General features: G+C 41.0%; 1 protein-coding gene across 1 annotated transcript in view; it reads left to right on the top strand.

The window, feature by feature from the left end:
- FAM120A (family with sequence similarity 120A) overlaps positions 1–12,404 on the top strand; it is a gene marked incomplete at its 5' end in the record, with an annotated part of 114,203 nt that overhangs the window by 18,769 nt on the left and 83,030 nt on the right. Inside the window, 2 exons of the mRNA XM_011999456.1 lie at positions 58–304; positions 5,165–5,247. Of these exons, the coding sequence (XP_011854846.1) occupies positions 58–304; positions 5,165–5,247 (330 nt within the window). The remainder of the gene's footprint in view (positions 1–57; positions 305–5,164; positions 5,248–12,404) is intronic.

Here is a 12,404-nt window from a genome sequence, read left to right as displayed (position 1 = left end):
GAGCTTGTTGCTACAGTGTTACCCTACATCTGATGAAGTTTTTTTCTTGTTTGCCAGGTTGCACAGAGCATTGAGGATCACCATCAGGAAGTGATTGGTTTCTGCAGAGAGAATGGTTTCCATGGCTTGGTTGCATATGACTCTGATTATGCACTGTGCAACATCCCCTACTATTTCAGTGCCCATGCCCTAAAACTGAGCCGGAACGGGAAAAGTCTCACCACAAGCCAATATCTGATGCATGAAGTTGCCAAGCAACTGGACCTGAATCCAAATCGTTTTCCTATTTTTGCTGCTCTCTTAGGTAGGTGGAGCAGTGTGAAAATATTTTATAAGGGAGTGACCATATGATGCGCACATTGATCTTTTAAGTATTTCTGTGCTTGAATGTTTTGGATATGTGTCTCACATTGAAGAGAACCAAGGTGTGGGCTCTTCCTTAGCCTTCCTTGCTTTGTATTATTTTTTGGCATAGCTAATGTGCTACTTTTGTTCTTAAGTGTTTGTTGAGGTATCGGTATCGTTCTATCCAGGAATTGTTCAGATTAATTTTGTGAATAAACTTGTTTAAGGTTTTGGAAAACTAACATTCTAAATCACAGATGTCAACACATGGTCACTAGGTAAGTTAGACATTTAAACCTTTGACATAAATTATGTTTATAATAGAAGAAAATATGCTATGGTGTTAGAACAGTGATGTTTTCACCTCATTTTCAGGACACTCACTACTTTAGAAGAGAAACAAAAATAAGCTATCGTACCTTGTTTCCAACACCTACATTTTAAGTAAATGTGTACATGTCTTTAAAAAATTTCCTTGGAGGAATTCCTTATGCTGAATACCCAGAAAGGGTGAAATGTTGTTTTCACTATGACATATTTTAATTTTCTTTAATTAAAAATAATTCCCCCATGCCTGTAATCTGAGCACTTTGGGATGCCAAGGCGGGTGGCTCATCTGAGGTCAGGAGTTTGAGACCAGCCTGGCCAACATGGTGAAACCCTGTCTTTACTAAAAATACAAAAATTAGCCGGGCATGGTGGTGGGTGCCTGTAGTCCTAGCTACTTGGGAGGCTGAGGCACAAGAATGGCTTGAACCAGGGAGGCAGAGGTTGCAGTGAGCCGAGAGTGCGCCACTGCACTCCAGCCTGGGCGACAGAGTGAGACTTCGTCTCCAAAAAAAAAAAAGAAAAAATTTCCCAAGAGGTAATATATTTATTTGTCCCTTTATATTTGCATTGTGTGTTTTCTTTCTTTGCTCTTTTGTCAGCTACCCTTTCTTATGCTTTCATTGTGCTTGTCTCACCCTACTTTAATATCCAGCTCTAGTTTGCTTAGAGTTGATAAGAATCGTGTCCAACTATAAGTAAACATGTTTTGGAGGGAGACACTCCTGTGATTACAATCCACGAATCGGATGGGATTTGGGGCTGTTTCGGACACACAAGGCCAGTTTGGGAAGCTGCGTGGTGTCCAGTGCCCAGTTACTGTGCTCCCTTGCAGTATATATTCTGTAGAGGCTAGCCGTCCAATCCAGTCCTGTTCAAGAGGGGATTACATTGTGGATTAGTTTTAGAAATGCCTAGTTATCAGAAAGATTTTTATAAACACCCCAAAACAGTTTTACACAACTAGAAATTGTAGTGAAGGAGTCACAATTTATTTTTACTTTTTTGGAGGGACTGGTTCTTTATTTCAAAAAGACACTTGCCAATCAATATTCAGTATCAAAACAGTTGCGCTATTGATTTCTCTTTCTCCCAGTTGGTCTCACATGACAGTACATTTTAAGCCAATAAGCCATAGGATATATACCTAACAGACCTCCTAGAAACCTTATCAGAAAATGGGGACTGGATAGGAAAGAAACTTTAGAAGATCAGCAAACTGCCAGCCCATGGGCTGCAGAGGCTGTGCTGTTCAAGTTTTCATCTTTAAGATATCTTTGGACAATTTTTTTGTTTGTTTGTTTTAATGGAGTCTCGCTTTGTTGCCCAGGCTGGAGTACAATAGTGTGATCTTGGCTCACTGCAACCTCCGCCTCCATGGTTCAAGCAGTTCTCATGCCTCAGGCTCCCGAAAACTGGGATTACAGGTGCCCGCCACCACACCTGGTTAATTTTTGTATTTTTAGTGGAGACAGGGTTTCACCATGTTGACCGGGCTGGTCTTGAACTCCTGAGCTCAAGCAATCCACCCACCTCTGTCTTTGCTGGGATTACAGGTGTGAGCCACCGCACCCAGCATTTTTTTTTTTGAGACAGGTTTTCACTCTGTTGCCTAGAGTGGAGTGCAGTGGTGCAATCTCGGCTCACTGCAACCTCCGCCTCCCAGGCTCAAGCGATCCTTCCATCTCAACTTCCCAAGCAGTTGGGACTAAAGGTGCATGCCACCACATCCAGCTTGTTTTTTTGGTGTGTGTTTTTGGTTGAGACAGGGTTTCACCATGTTGGCCAGGCTGGTCTCCAACTCCTGAGCTCAGGGCGATCCACCTGCCTGAGCCTCCCAAAGTGCTGGGATTACAGGCATGAGCCACCGCGCCTGGCCACACAATTTTTTATATATTATCTTGTGAAAGCATTTCATGTTTTACTATATCAGTCAGTCAACAAAATTGTGATTTCACAAGTTGTGTTTGTTTGAATCTAATCTCAAATACAGTGCTTAGTAAGGGAACTCTTGTGCCTTTGGGGATTTGGGGATTAAAACTAATCTTTTAAATAGATTTTCAAATATTAAAATATAAAAGGATATTTCCTCTGATGTTAAAAGTAAGTATGGCAGTGTCACATTATATGGAAAGTTCCATATTTGCTTAAATGCTATGCAAAATAACTTGGCATATTAATTGACTTTGAATGTGAAAATCACATGCTCGTAGAATATGGATGCCTTAGCTCATTTGATAAATGGAAGAATACTGTTTATCTTGTTTAAGAAACATTGAATATAGTATTTGGAAAATGATACCAACTGATACGTTTCTAGCTTGTTAGTCTGTGAAGTTTTGAAATAAATGAAAAACAAAATCAATTGCAATATGTTGTCCATTTAATTTAGGGCTTGGAATCTCTTCAAAAAGTTTAGTGAAGTTATAGGTAAGCTCCTGAGTTTTTGTTGTCGTTGTTGTTTTTTGAGATGGAGTCTCTCTCTGTTGCCCAGGCTGGAGTGCAGTGGTGTGATCTTGGCTCACTGCAACCTCTGTCTCCCAGGTTCAAGTGATTCTCATGCCTCAGCCTCCCGAGTAGCTGGGATTACAGGTGTGTGCCACCACACCTGGCTAATTCTCACCATGTTGGCCAGGCTGGAAAAGTTTCACTGTGCTCAAATGAGAAAGCTTATTTTTCTTTGCTCTTCTGTAATGGAAAGTATAGCTCTATAAAGTATTTTGTTTTAGGAATGTTGGAATATTCACTTAAGTATTTCACCCAATTTTTCACAGGGACTGTTACTAATGTTCGAGTTGCCTTAATATTATTTCAAATTGAAGCTTCCGAAATTTCAGACATGTCATTCTTCTTTTTTTTTTTTTTTTTTGAGATGGAGTCTCGCTCTGTCGCCTGGGCTGGAGTACAGTGGGGCGATCTCGACTCACTGCAAGCTCCGCCTCCCGGGTTCTCCTGCCTCAGCCTCCCGAGTAGCTGGGACTACAGGCACCCGCCACCACACCCGGCTAATTTTTTGTATTTTTTAGTAGAGACGGGGTTTCACCGTGTTCGCCAGGATGGTCTCGATCTCCTGACCTCGTGATCCGCCCGTGTCGGCCTCCCAAAGTGCTGGGATTACAGGCGTGAGCCACCGCGCCTGGCCAGACACTTCATTCTTCACTGTGAAATTCTATGCAATCCCTTAACAGAGGAAAACAATATCAAACACAGCAAACCTGGGCAGTTGCGGTTCAGATTTGCTCATTTGGACATCACGGGAGTTCAGTACCTCTGGATTGTGTGTTTGTGTGTTTGGAATACAGGTGGAGTGTCCCTTATCTGAAATGCTTAGGACCAGAAGTATTTTGAAGTATTTGCATATGCCTAATGAAGTATCTTAGAGATGGGACTCAAGTCTAAGCATGAAAGTCATTTATGTTTCATATATACCTTATACACATAGCCTAAAGGTAATTTTATAAAACATTTTAAATAATTTTGTGCAGGAAACACAGTTTTGACTGCCTTTTGACTGCGTGCCATCTTATGAGCAGAGGTGTGGAATTTTCCACTTGTGGCATCATGTTAATGTTGAAAAAGTTTCAAATTTTGCATCATTTTGGATTTTTGGACTACGGATGCTCAACCTATATTATAATGTAGCAATATTCCGAATGGTCTTACTTTGGTTTGCCTTCTGTTAGTAACAAATTAATGAATCTCCTATCATAATGTGGAGGTGATTAAGTCATGTTATAAAAATCACGGTTGTTTAGGAAATTACTGCTTGGAGATTTCAGTGAGATAGCTAACCTACTAAAGATCAGGTATACCAGGCATACGAACATGATTGTGAAAGTAGAGTATTCCCCGCAAATACAGTTTCTCCATTGAATACAGTTTTGTTTGTAGACTGTGACAGCACTGGTGATAGGATGAGCAGCTTAATGGCCTCATGAGTATTATTGTAGGATGGGCCTTTTCACATATGTTTGTGGGTGGTGATGGAAATTATGGGAGAAGGGTGTTGATTCATGTTACAATCAGCAGTCATTGTCATTTAATCTTGCTAAGAAAGATTTTATAATTGTGCAGGTTTCACATTTGGTGTTTTTATGTAATTTTGAACCATAGCTATTTCATGAACAGATGAAAGCTTGAACCACAGCCATTTCATGAACAAATGAAAACTTGAATCTAATTGGTGTTTGATAGCCTGACATTGTCAGACTGACCTTTTGCAAACTGGTGTTTATTTTTAATACTGTGCTGTGAGGTTGCTTCAGTTTTATGCAGTTCTTAGGTTGAATGCTGCTGGGACTCCACTAGAAATTCCCGTCATTCTTGAGGCAGCTGCAAGGATTCTGCCTGCTGTATGTTGCTTAATGTTAAGAGATGAAGAGTTGTTCTCAGTTTCTGTTTGAAAGTTTTCTACTATAGATGCAGTGCTTTTAAATGTTTCCCTATGTTACTTAAGATGATTGCTTTTATGTTATCCATGTTTATATTCCAGGAAATCACATTCTGCCTGATGAAGATCTGGCTTCCTTTCATTGGAGTTTACTTGGTCCAGAACATCCACTAGCCTCACTAAAGGTACAAATTTCACTTTATTTGTCTAGCATTTGTAATAATCAACTGTGAGTTTGCTATTACGGGTTTTTTTTTTTTAATTTTTATTTTTGAGATGGAGTCATGCTTTGTCGCCCAGGCTGGAGTGCAGTGGCGCGATCTCGGCTCACTGCAAGCTCCGCCTCCCGGGTTCATGCCATTCTCCTGCCTCAGCCTCCCGAGTAGCTGGGACTACAGGCGCCCACCACCACGGCTGGCTAATATTTTGTATTTTTAGTAGAGACGGGGTTTCACCGTGTTCGCCAGGATGGTCTCGATCTCCTGACCTCGTAATCCGCCCGTGTCGGCCTCCCAAAGTGCTGGGATTACTGGCGTGAGCCACTGTGCCCGGCCTGCTATTACTTTAATAACGTGTTAGGCCCTTTATTGGTGGTGCTACAAAGTTAGTAATATCATGTTTTGCCATGATTTCAGGATATGCATTGCCTTAAAAAGCAAGCAACAATGCTACCATCCTTTGTTCTCAACACCTATATGTTAGGTAAATGTATAAATGCCCTTGAAAATTTCCCTTAAGGAATTCTTTGTGCCTTGTACCTAGATAGAAGGAAATCTTTGAGCTGATGTTTTATATATTAATTTTCTTACTTAAAAATTTTAATTTTTTCTCTAGGTAGCATAGTTGATAAATTTTGTAACTAATTTTCTACAATTATAAAATAATCTAAAGCTTTTGGATGATGGGGGAGACTCAAATTCATTAGATAAATGATCCATTTGTACTGTTTTATTAAAACTTAATATTATTTTTCTCTCTTTTGATTCCCTTCCTGTTTGTGATAGTAACAGACATCAGAGAGGGAGGCACTTATCTCTGATTTTCTACAGTGGAAGGTGTCTGTGTTTGATGTGAGCATAGGAGTAATGAGTGAGATTGGCACGAGGCACTGGAAAACCTCAGCTTGGACTTGTTAGTGTCTCTTGTGATTGCAATGATCATTTATTTGTCAGGTTCAAATGCCTTTCTTGACTTGGGCAAATGGGAAGATGGGGACCTAGACTTTGGATCTGCTTCCCGCCCTGGGACTGCTTCCTTATAGTAAAGGGTGGCGGTTAAATTGGGTGTTTTCTGAAGGGCTGTAAAATTCTGAATGTTGTTGTAATTACCCTCCCTCCATAAACAATTTTAATTGGTGGCTAGTTTCAAATGGGTGTTTTTCTTCTACATTTTAATTTACCCTTAACTTTGGTCATACCCAAAAGCTTAAGTAGAATTCTTTCCTCCTCTCATTTTGTTCCTTGCTATTTCAAACTCTTTTTCTTTTTCTTCTCTGGCATGCTATAAAATGTTCTCCTTTTCACCCTAACAGGGTTTGACATGGACTGTTTTCAACTTCTTGTTCAAAAATTAGTTTTTCTCCTCTTGTTAGAAATTACATTTCTGGCCATAGAATCCCTCCTGTATGTTTTCATGAATGAAGTGATGTGATCTGTCATCTGGACCCTAAGCTCCTGGTGATGCCATGACTGAAATGCGGATTGGGGAAATGCAGCGTGTCATCAGCTGGACTTCAGAGCACTGCACCTGTGCTCAGTAGCTCTGTTAAGCATTATGCTTTTATAAGTGAGACACAAATGAAGGCTTGCTTCCTACAAGATTTATTTTGTTTTGAAGAGCAGGGGTGAGATACTCCCAAGGTCTCTGGCTATATGTGTATGTCTAAGTTAAACTAGCCCTGCTTCATATGTCACAGGGTTAGAAGTGAAGAGCTGTTTGAAGAATTATTGGAAAACCAGCTCAATTCATTGCCAGGTGAATAACATCATTACATGTATATTTTTCCTAAATTTTGTTAAGAAAATCTTTTAAGTATGAAAATGCGGAAAGAATAGAGAATGTGTATCCATATATCCACCATCTTAGTCTGACAATTATAAACATTTTGCCATAAAGTATATGTCTGTGTTTTGTTTAACAAAAACTCTTTGGAAGTAAGTTGCAGATGTAACACTTTACCCATGGAAATGTCAGCTTGCTCCACCACTTCCTAAAAATAAGGACATTTTGTTACTTTATCCTATTAGTCTTATGACATCAACTAAATTAATAATAATTCTCCAATATCATTTTTTTTTTTTTTTGAGACAAGGTCTTGTTCTGTCACCTGTGCTGGAGTGCAGTGTCTATTATCATTTAATATTAAGTTCATATTCAGATTTTTTCAGAGTCATTTATAGGTTTTTTTTTTTTTAAATCAGGATCCAGTCAAGCTTTATGGATGCATTTTGATATTAACTGAGTACTTTTATGGCATATTGGAGAAGAAATCCTAAATTATTTTTCAGATGACTTGATAAGTTGTAGGATTTTAAAGTCAAACCTGAAATGCAAGCGCACCTGATTTTGAGATAAGTTCAGAAACTGCATTTGTTAGCCACTTTAAATTTTTTTTTTTGAGACAGAGTCTTGCTCTGTCACCCAGGATGGAGTCAGGGGTGAGATCTTGGCTCACTGCAACCTCTGCCTCCCGGGTTCAAGCAATTCTTCTGCCTCAGCCTTCCAAGTAGCTGGGATTATAGGCGCCTGCTGCCATGCCGGCTAATTTTTGTATTTTAATAGAGGGGTTTTCACCATGTTGGCCATACTGGTCTCAAACTCCTGACCTCAGGTGATCCACCCACCTCGGCCTCCCAAAGTGCTGGGATTATAGGTGTGAGCCACCGCACCTGGCCCACTTTAATGTTTTGACCGTTCATTCACATTTTGTATGCAGCACCATTTCAGTAATTTTAATGTACATAGGGGAAAGTGGATGTGGTTTTCTCCCCATGAACATGACTGATGGATGTGCTGCAGAATTGTATGTATTCCACCTGCTGTTTAGTCTCTTTCTTTTTTCCCAGTTATAAAACCAATTGCATCTTTCGAAAATTTGGATAGTTGTTACATATCTCCATAATATTCTGAGTTTTACTTTCTGAAATATTCTTTGTGTTTTTGTATTGTGTTGAAATGATGAGAGGTATAAGATTATGGTACTGCATTTTAAAAGGTGCTTTGAATTGATTAGATATTAACTTCATAGAACACCAACCCTCTGTGAACAATAATAAATTTGGCTTTGGCAAAATAGTACAAATATAATATGATAAAAGGGATGGACCAAGAAAGCTTAAGCTTGAGGATGCAAAATCACATGTCTTTAACAGTTGTTTTTCCAGTATATTGTGTTAGAAAGGGAACCAATAAAAATCATGAGAAAATTTCTCTTTTTACCATCTGATGAAAATCACAAAATACCATGGATAGGAAGTCATTAGTAGTCGATAATTTGTGTGATTCCAAATCTTCAGTATGTTGGTAGCACTATGAATTTTTATTTGTTTTGTTTATAAGTAGCATTCTTAGACTCATGTTTTAAACATGTGTCTTTACAAATTTCACTACATGCATTCATTCATTCACTGTGAATTTTTAACTCTCTGACTGTCGTTGAACCAGCTACATCAGTTAGAAATTGTGAAGTCCTCCTTGACTGTCCACAGCCCTGGGGTGTGCTGAAAGAATAGCACGTCTGCTTTGGGGCTCTCGGGGCTCAGAAGCACAGGGAAGAACAACTGTTAAATCGTTGGGTAATATCTGCAAAGAGGAAAGCTAGGACGGAAGCCACATTCTGTTTTGTCCTGCTTTATTAGTTAGTAGTAGATCGTGCTTATTACTAGATTATGACTGCAATGTTAGACATACTTAGAACCTAAAATTGGTAGAAGGCAGTAGGAAATAGGACGTAAGGTGACTTTTTCATACGTCAGTGGTAACCTTAAGAACTGCTACCAAGGTGGGCGTCGAATTTCTTAGGTTTAGTTGCAAAGAATATTTCATTTATGTTCAGGACAGTTGGGCCATTTCATGTAACTTGTAAAATTGTAGGATGGTGTCAGGGGTCAGGGAGTGTCTAAGATGTGGTCAGTTCTATAATGAGAGTAAGAAAATGAGAGTTATGTGTTACTCCCTATTCCTCGGGAGACCTGGCTGTTGAGATTCCTCACTGTAGTCCTGGAGATGCCTAGAGGCTGGGCTGGAGTGTGACCTCTGTCTCCACCCAGGCCCAGGTCCTGCAGAGCAGGGAGCCTGGCAGCAGATGATACAGAGTGGGCTGGGCCAGGATGGTTAAAACCCCAGGGCTGCACAGGCACCCAAGCCTGAGGCTGCGTTTACCTTACTTTGCTGTAAGTAAGTTACTCTGTTTGATTGGAAACGTAAGAAAATCTTTTATATACCAGAAAGAGTTGAGATACACTCCTGGAATGTACACTCCCTCCCAAACAATGGGGAAGGCATTCCAGGAGTGCATCTCATTTCCGTGCTCATTTAAACTTTTTCCAATGGCAGTATTTCTTCAAAGGGTCATATCTTTAATAAGGAAAATACATTGAATATCCTTTCAATGTGTTTTTGGACTCTGTTATAATTAGGAAGATTCGGGATTGTATTTACAGTAATGAAAAGTGGGTTGGATGCATATCGGTCTTTCGAAGAGGGTCCCACTGCTTGTGTTGCTCTGGGCTGCTGTGCTCCTTTGATGGTTTTGGTGTGGCTGGCAGTGTTGCATGAGAGACATGGAAGGTGTCAGGCAGCCTGGTACCCAGAGAGCTGAGCCCACAGAGCATGGGCTGCAGTCCCAAGCCCAGCCTCTGTGTCCCTTCAGGTGGTGCCCCCATGCCTACCTCCTCCTGTGCCCTGGGAGTGGTCGGCCATTCAGTCTGCCTGGTCATAAGGTTTAGCGAGCCTGTGGGTGCCCTGCATAGCTGGTGTGGCCCGTGCTCATCAGAGGGTGCCTGTGGCTATGGCAGTCCATCCTGAGCAGGGTCCCCTGGCTGTAGACACCTGCTAGGTGAGCAGTTTTTCAAAATGTGCTTTTTGGGGTTTTAAAAATTGTATGATTTTGTGTCCTAACTGGGTACGGGAATTTTTTATCTTGGGTGGGCATTTTGTTGTTTTAATTTTTTAGTATGTTTTATAGATGTTTGCTGGATTTATTTTTTTAAAAACATAATTTCTTGTTGCCTCTGGTTTTCTTGAATCTTGGGTTTTTTAGAACACTTTATAGAAGGCTTTTTGTCACTTGGGTGTTCTACATTCTATTGACCTCGTATTTGGATATAACATTTAAGTTGGACCTGTTTAGTGTCAGGTCATTGTATTCATTTTGATGGTTTTTGTGTTCCTGAACTTCATATTCAATTTCATATATTTTGAGTTTCCATCCCTGCCAGTTGTTTGTGATTGCCAAGTATCCCCAACCACTGAGCCCTTTGAGCTCCTTCTGCCTCCTTGTCTGGGACACCCCAGCTTGCAGATTTTATGTGGGTTTACCCTTTCCTGAGATGTCACTACCAGCAGTTCTACCTTCTAGTTAGGTTTAGTCCGGTTTACTCTGTCTACTCTGCAGTTCCCAGTCTTTTTGAAAGACCCCATCTCTGTGTGGTGAGCCTCCCCTAGAAGTACTTGTCCTCCTCCAGCCCCTTCTGACCCCATCATCTGGTTGTCCTAGGGCCAGGCTGGGCCCTGGGCCAGGCTGCACTGTCATCCATGGAACGCCGTCTTCTCTGTATGATCCTCTCTCGGAGCTTCCCCTAAAGTACGCTTGCTTTCTTCTGCATCATCTTAGGAGCTCCCTCTCATTCCTAGCCCTGGCATTTCTTCCTTTTGATTTAAATGTCTTTGTGTATTTATCATCTTACCACTCTGATTCACTTATTTTTGGTAATCTTTTGCCAGCTTTATCTTTCCCTGAGCCACCCGTATACCGGGGGCAATCTATCAGGCCATATCAAGAAAACTTTTAGATTCACCTCCATTTTTTTCTTTTTGGAGAAGGAGTTTTGCTCCCTTGCCCAGGTTGGAGTGCAGTGGCGCAATCTCGGCTCACTGCAGCCTCTGCCTCTTGGGTTCAAGCAGTTCTCCTGCCTCAGCCTCCCGAGTAGCTGGGACTACAGGTACACGCTGCTGCCACGCACGGCTAATTTTTTGTATTTTAGTAGAGACGGGGTTTCCCCTTGTTGCCCAGGCTGGTCTCAAACCCCTGAGCTCAGGCAGTCCGCCTGCCTTAGCCTCCCAAAGTACTAAGATTATAGGCGTGAGCCACCGCGCCCGGCCATTCACCTTAAATTTTACCCAGGGGTATCTTTAACTATATTTTTTATGTCTTATTGTCCTCAACCAGAAGTCATTGAGTGTTGCTTTTAAAACATGTCCTTTAGGGCCAGGAGTTGGGTCTGGCTCTGAGAGAGTAGTAAGGAGGGTAGCATCAGGATCTCCAGGAGCGACAATGGTAGGGCTGTCAGTCTGGCCTTCTCATCACAGGGACCATGTCATCTCCAGGGTTGGAACGCACAGCAGACCCCACAGTGAACCAGTCTAGTAGTAGATCAGGGCCCTTCGAGACAGAGAGGAACTGAACAGTCCTTTTTCTTGGGTTTCCCGGATGGACACTTGGGTGGCTGTTGCAGCTGCTGCTCAGCCTGTGGTCCTAGTGACCGCTGTGCCTGGTGCCTGTGTCCGGACTAGGGCGAGAGGTGCTGGTAGGTCTCATGCAGTGCCTGGAGCCAGCTTCCATTTGAGAAGAGCTGTAGCATTTCAGGCACTTTGAGGCTTCATTGTGTGTGACGTATACCATGTAACCTTGCTGGAGCTAGGTTGGTGATCCGATGACTTGATCTTTCTGAAATCTTTTTTTAAAAAATTAAGTTGGTTATAAACTGTAAATAAATAGAAAGATGGACTTTGTTTATTTCTGACTTTCACCTATATTGTCATAGCGGGAGGGGGTGGTTCTGATTCGATGAACCCTCCAAAGAAGGAATTTCTCCTTACATGTTAGTGTTAATTGAAGTTCACTTCATATATTTTTTTCTTAATAAGTCATTATATAATAGTTTAGTAAGAGCTAAGAAAAACTTCCTAAAATCTAAGTACTTATTTAGCTTTAGAAAATATAATGTTAGGGGCCTGGAAGGTAAGTAGATTAAAACATTCTTCTGTTTCTTTTTTTTTTTTTTCTAAACATAGTCTAAATATTGGGGAAAAAGGAGAGACAGACAAGATGAGGTAGTTTGACTGAACCCTCTGATTTTATTAATCTTTGTAGTCTTCATATGTCTATTGCATTTTTACTGTC

Source organism: Mandrillus leucophaeus, unplaced genomic scaffold (assembly GCF_000951045.1).
Source record: "Mandrillus leucophaeus isolate KB7577 unplaced genomic scaffold, Mleu.le_1.0 Scaffold593, whole genome shotgun sequence".
Classification (NCBI taxonomy): domain Eukaryota; kingdom Metazoa; phylum Chordata; class Mammalia; order Primates; family Cercopithecidae; genus Mandrillus; species Mandrillus leucophaeus.
This window is presented reverse-complemented; position numbering and strand designations above follow the sequence as displayed.